General features: G+C 50.2%; 1 protein-coding gene across 1 annotated transcript in view; it reads left to right on the top strand.

Annotated features, from left to right (window-relative positions):
• Positions 1-6,806, top strand: part of LOC103591489 (aryl hydrocarbon receptor-like) — an 88,734-nt gene that overhangs the window by 54,265 nt on the left and 27,663 nt on the right. The window contains exon 4 of the mRNA XM_008573966.1: positions 2,058-2,147. Coding sequence (XP_008572188.1) covers positions 2,058-2,147 — 90 coding nt within the window. The remainder of the gene's footprint in view (positions 1-2,057; positions 2,148-6,806) is intronic.

Raw genomic sequence — 6,806 nt, 5'->3', positions numbered from 1 at the left:
AAAAGCGGGGTGACTCACAGGGAGAGAGGTGGTGATTGACTGGGATGGGTCATGATGAAACTTTCTGGGATTATAGAAAATGTTTTATTAGAAAATGTGCAATTCTGTGCACATAAATTACATCTCATGGGCCAGCCCCATGGCTCACTCAGGAGAGTGCGGTGCTGGAAACGCCGAGGCCGTGGGTTCAGATCCTATATAGGGAAGGCCGGTGCGTTCACTGGCTGAGCGTGGTGCAGACGACACTGTGCCGAGGGTTGCGATCCCCTTACTGGTCAAAATAAATAAATAAATAAATAATAAATTACATCTCAAAAACAGAAGCAGATTGGTACCACTTAGTACCACCCCCATGAAGAAATAGAATGTTCAAAAGTTTAAAAAATCCTTAAGTCAAGGCAGTCCTTTGCTGGCTTTTATATCTGCATACTATAAGGCAGGATTAAGGTTATTTTGCCAAAATTTGTCATCCTTGATTTACTTGAAATATGTTGAGTTATTTTTAAGTATCAGCTTTATAATCTGCATTGTTCCCATATCTCCTAGGTAAGAATTGCTTAATCATTTGAATCCTCTTTCTACTACTCCACGTAACTAGTAACAATATTGTGAAATATTTTCACATTGTTTAGAACTGTGTCAACAAGTGGGGTGGAATCTAGTGTACAGCAAGTGCAGGGCTGGGCTTGGCTTAGAGCATGGAGAGTTCACCCATCATAACAAGAGGCAAGGCAGAGCCTGTGGACCCAGGTAAAAATAGGTAGGATGGGTGGCAGGAGTTTGTAGAAGCTCTATTCTGACTGTATTTTATTTTCAATGAGGTAGCAAGCAAGGGGTGCCCTTTTCTTTTCAAGCTGAACCACCCTGCAGTCTCAGCCCAAGTGCTGGCTCCTCACTGTGGCTCTCATCCCCGCCTGCCCCTCTGGACTCTGTGCCCCGGCTACCCTGCCGCTCACTGAGAAACCCATAGCCCTGTGCATTGTGTTGCTTCTTACCTGTGTTCTGGCCGAGCCTGTCTCCCATGAAAGTCCTCTTCTCCTGGAGGCCAAGGGTTAGGGTTAGGGTTTTACATGTTGTTGGTCTCAGGCTCAGATTTGGGAGCATGTATGTTCAATAAATACCCACCGAATAAAGAAGTTTTCCCTAATGAGCATGTATTTGTAATTTTTACTTGGAAATGCTGGGGAAGGGGTGGCTAGTGGCTTAAAACCAAAGATACATGTTTCCTGAAACGAGCATAGAAAAATGTTTCCATCTGAAATTTTAAAATTAAAACTAATCTCAACCACAACCAAAAGACTTTTTTATTTATTTATTTTTGTCCTAAGGCTGGATGCCTCCTTAGGATTCTCCTGAAGAAATGGTTAAAAATTTATACTCCTGGTGCCACCCTTGGATTTTCTAACAAAGTGGCTCCCAGAAAGGAGGATGAGTGAGCGCTATTTTTAGCAACCCTGCTCAGGTGATCCCATGCGCAGACTCAGCCAGTGGCGAATATCAACCCCCTTTCTCTTCTCACATATGAGGCGCTGCTGGCCCCGGGTGGACTAGTAAACTGGCCAAAGCCAAGAACCAGACCTACCACAGAGATGCAGAGGAAAAAACAATAAAAAAGTGAATCCCTTTCTTCTGTGTTTTAAAATCTCCACATACCTGATCTCCATGGGATGAGATTATATATGCATGGGGGAGAGAGAGAGAGAGGAGATAGTATCGATGCATGTTTATTTACTTAATTGATCTTCAGCTCACAGTGTTCTCAATAGATGGAAGTTGTAGGAAGTTGGAATTTGGCTCTGCTCTGCTACCTCAGACACACACACTCTCACCTTTCCTTGGGAGCTGGTGGGAGGCTACTGAGCAGCCAGGCTAGCGGGACATCCTGGGCCCTGCTTTAGGAGGTGACAGCTCAGGGTGTGGTGGCACTCCATGCCAAAAGGAGGTTCAGCAGAAATTCCTCAGGACCTGGACCTGGGCCCCCAGGAGCTCCACATACCTGAAAATAAGATAAATTAATGAAGAAATCTGAACTGACTCTCTTCTCTGTCTCTCCCCAGGCCCTGAATGGCTTCCTCATGGCGGTTACGGAGGATGGCTACGTTTTCTATGTTTCTCCCACAGTCCAGGACTACCTGGGATTTCATCAAGTGAGCGTTTTATTTTTCATTTCAGGGTTTGAGTTGGGGGTGCACATGCCCCTCTGTGGGGGGCTGTGTGGGGGTCCCAAGCCCCAGCCTCCTGAGCCCACTGTGTGTGTGAAACAAACCTTCCCTAAGTACTGGCTTCCTCCCTTGCTGGCACCTATGGATCCCGGGCCTCTGAGGAGCAGGTGCCAGGGCAGGATGAGGTGACAAGGGGTTCCTTGGGGGATCCTGCAAGCAAGGCGGGAGGGGCTGGGGAGGCGGTGGTTCCCAGAGGACTCGGGAATCCTGGTCCAAAGTCACCATCAGAGGAGTCTGCACCTCCTGGGGACAGGCCTGCCGGGTGCCCCCCACGTTGTCACAGGCTGGGGTCCCCCTCACGGATGCCCCTCCCCTGCGCTGCACAGACCCACTTCTGCATGGGTGGGGGAGCAGCTCCTCAGCTCCCCATGTCCCTGTCCCTGAGGAAAGCTCAAAAGGGAGAGGTCAGCGGGGCCAGCTGCAGCCCCCGTGGCCACAGTGACTGCAGGGCATCGGCGCTTGCCCTCCCCAGCTCTCCATGCTGGATCTGTTGCCCTCGCTGCCTCTCAAAGCTGACCTGGGCTGTGACCCAACCTTCATTCCAGAGCGTCTGAGCATGGAGACATCAGGGTGGGGAGCTACGGAGACCAGCTCAAGGCAGGCTCACAGCAAGCCCACTGAGTCCCTGGACCCACCCAGTGGTCATTTACCCATTCCCTGAGCTCATCAACGCGATAGATCTGGTTGATAGCTGGAGCAATCTTCAGACTAGGTCCTCGGCCTGTGGGGTGAGAGGTATCAGTGGAAAAGGCCGAGGGAAAATCTGTGAAGCTGCCCCCCAACCCCAGCCAAGATGGTAAATTGCATCCCATGGAGGTGGCAGAAAGCAGTGGCACCATCAAAGGTCTGAGCATCCCAGGGCTGGTGGTCCCTTCACATCCCCATCGAATCATCTGTCTGCTCCCTGGAGAAACAGGTGGAACCCGGTGATGACTCCAGACTGCTCAGATGTAACTACCTACTGGGCCTGATGTCAGCTGCCAGCAGAACCTGGAATCACTGCTGCAGCAGGTTAATGCACCCTCGGCAACAGGGTCCATGACCAGCGATTTGGCAAATGCATTTTTATCTGTTGCAGTTAAAAAAAAGGGAGAGAGAGAACCAGAAATGAACCACATTCATGGGGGAGAGACAGTATTAATTTAAACATTTGCCTCAGGGCCATGTTAACCTTTCCCCTCTGTCCTAATACAGTCCAAAGAGGTCTGGACACCTGCACATACCACAGGACACAGCACTGACCTGCACAGTGACCACACCACACCGACAGGGCAGGCTAGTTAGGTAGAGGCCTTAAGACACATGCTCCCAGTGGGTGGGAGATGACCCCTGTTAATGCAGAGAACTGCACATCAAGGATGTTTTTAGGGGTCCAGTGGTCAGGGCCATGTCAAAATATTGCCTGCAACATAAAAGAAGGCTGCCATTGTTCAGGCAGGGCACCCTAGCATCAACTTCATGGAGAAGTGACCCAGGGTGCAAATGTGTGCAGATTCTTGAGCAGTGGCCAATGCCTGTCCATCTGGTCAGAGGCCTGCAAGGAAAAAGACAGGAAGATTGGAGACAAGGACATCTGAAATAGGGCGTATAGCTAGACACAGGGGAGTGGGCACCAGGGGTGAAGACTTCTGTGTTGCACATTAGTGTCCGTCAGAAAGTATCCACTGTAGAAAAGCAGACAGCACGACTGGGCCACACAACACCAGCCAGCCCTCATTACTGGCTGCCCCAGAATGGCACAGTGGGCGTGAATGGAGCAGCTACGGTGGCAAATATGTGCTGTGAGGTTCTCCAAGTCCTTCCCTAAATGTGCCTACGTGTATTACTCAGGTGACCATACCCTGGGGAAAGACTACCCAGACATCCTGTGTCTGCGGCATGGTCACCTGAAGTAAATATCTTGTCATGGTATTGCAGGGCCCTTTGCCTAGGGACTCTACCACCTTTTCAGTCAATGGATTACAGACAAGAAAATTGTCTCAGGCCCATAACTGAGCAAAAGCCCTCAGCCTCCTGACCTCCATTCTTGCTTTTTTTTTGTAAATGTTAAGCAGCAGCATTATTGTCTGCCCATATACTTTGCCCCTAGGGACATGACGCTCTATTAACTGTCTCCACCACTTCCTGTGGGCCAAGCCCCCATCCATCTCTGTTGCTTGAGCTTGCCTGTTGTCCCTGTGACTGCAGCCTGCAGGCTTCTGATGAACAAGCGTCTGTACTACTTTAGGGACCCATCATCCCCATGGATATCAGTGAGTCCAGCTCTGTGACTTCTCCTCTTAAGGTCATCCATGACCTGCAGAGGAGCGCTTCTACCACCGAACTTCACAGTGACACAGGTGCCCCTTCACGAGGGCACTCCCGATGGCCTTGGTGAGTGGTGTGTCCCAGGGCCCTCCCATGGAACAAAATCTCTGGTGGGTCTTCTGGAACCATAAAATGCTTTCATTCCAGCACACCCATTTCCCACAGCCTTCCTTTGCCATCTGCCAGGACAACTCGTGTAGGACCACGTCCCTCACCACTGGATTTTTCTGGGCTTCTTAGAGCCACCCCAACAGTGAGTTTCACTATTTCCTGGAGTCCTCACTAGGGTGTGAAATCCTATGTCCTGAGAAATTAAGATCTGACTCTTGCAAAGGAGAGATGGAAAGAAGTTTAAATGGGCAAGTCTTTGGTGGTGGCACAGTTCTAAAGAAGTTTGACAATNTTCTCCTCTTAAGGTCATCCATGACCTGCAGAGGAGCGCTTCTACCACCGAACTTCACAGTGACACAGGTGCCCCTTCACGAGGGCACTCCCGATGGCCTTGGTGAGTGGTGTGTCCCAGGGCCCTCCCATGGAACAAAATCTCTGGTGGGTCTTCTGGAACCATAAAATGCTTTCATTCCAGCACACCCATTTCCCACAGCCTTCCTTTGCCATCTGTCAGGACAACTCGTGTAGGACCACGTCCCTCACCACTGTATTTTTCTGGGCTTCTTAGAGGCACCCCAACAGTGAGTTTCACTATTTCCTGAAGTCCTCACTAGAGTGTGAAATTCTATGTCCTGAGAAATTAAGATCTGACACTTGCAAAGGAGAGATGGAAAGAAGTTTAAATGGGAAAGTCTTTGGTGGTGGCACAGTTCTAAAGAAGTTTGACAACGCCAAAGGGGAGCCCTTGAGACAAAGTTCCCATCGGAGAGGTCCTGGGTTTCCCAGGAGCATACCTGCCCTAGAGCCACAGCTGATGGATTTCAGATGCAGCTGCCGGGGACGTCTCATAGCTACAGTCCCTGTAGTCGCAGATCTGAGGGAAGGTGTCCTGTGCCTCCTAGTGCTGCTGTGCGGACTGAATGGCAGCGGTGCACGTGCAAGCACATCACACACTGAGTGCTTGCGATGGAAGGACGTGTAAGATGTTGTAGCAGTGGAGGGTTTCCTGAAGTCAAGGCAGCGAAAAGACTCAGGACCCCTCCTCTCCATCCTTCACACATTCCCACACCCCCCACCCATATGTCCTGCAACTTGCCGAACACCTGCACTGGGACTTCTCCCCTCTAACTTGTGATGAGAAGATGTATGTTGAGAAGTTTTACAGTCTTTTCACCTTTCCTTTAGAAAAAAATTAATCTGTCAGTATCACTGTATCAAGTTTTCAGTTGGGAATCTGAGAAGGGGTTTGATTCGTCAAAGACAGACCTGAGGCTGCAGCCCTTGCTGGAACCTGCACCCACACCCCTCCGTGGGGCGACAGGCAGTAGACATCAGGAGTGGGGGCGCTAACCTGCCAAGATACCCTTCTACTCCAGGGCCTCCGGGAGGACTGAACAGAGCTGGGGGGAGGGGACAACAAAAAGGGGGATAAATGGGAGAGAAATCAGGATCACAGGAGAGAGCAGAGAGTGGAGAGCGGTGTGGGGGGTCAGGGAGGAAGCGGCCTCCAGCCCGGGGCCTCTGCCCCTTGCATAGCTCCCCATAGTACTGGGTGTGGCTGTCCATCCCTACCGCATGGCCCGGCAGAAGCAGGAGCACAGGCGTGCCTGGGGCTGTGCTTGTCAGTGCTCGTGGCACTCCTCGTTGTCTTTTCTGTTTTCCCCTGATAGTCCCTCTGAAGGTAAGCTCTGGAGCCCACCCCCTTGGCCTCAGCCCCTTAAGGTCCATTTTATGTTTTCATAGACCCTTCCTGATCCATTCCTTCTCCTCAGACTTTCCCTGCAATTTGCGGGTCTTCCTCGCACCTGCCCTTTCGTCTTGGAACCCCGTTTGCCAGCCCCTTCGATGTCTTTGTTCTTCCCTGGATTAGCTTCCAAACCTTTTAAAATGTTTATCACCATACTGTGCCCTGGGTGGAGAAGCTCCCGAAAAGCTAATTTTCCAAGTTCAGTGGCAGAAAATGGTTATATACAACAGGATCCTAAAGATCATGCTCTGTGTGGCAGGAGGACAGTTAAATGCAAAAAAAGTGAAGAAGAGTATGACTTATTGGGGATGGAATTTGCTTGAACAAAAATTTTTACTACTGATGGGGAATTTTTGAGTGCACATAATTCCTCCCAGAAGGTCAAGAAGAATCCCCAGCCATATCCAAATAAAGTATAA

This window comes from Galeopterus variegatus, unplaced genomic scaffold (assembly GCF_000696425.1).
Source record: "Galeopterus variegatus unplaced genomic scaffold, G_variegatus-3.0.2 Scaffold974, whole genome shotgun sequence".
Taxonomy (NCBI): Eukaryota; Metazoa; Chordata; class Mammalia; order Dermoptera; family Cynocephalidae; genus Galeopterus; species Galeopterus variegatus.
This window is presented reverse-complemented; position numbering and strand designations above follow the sequence as displayed.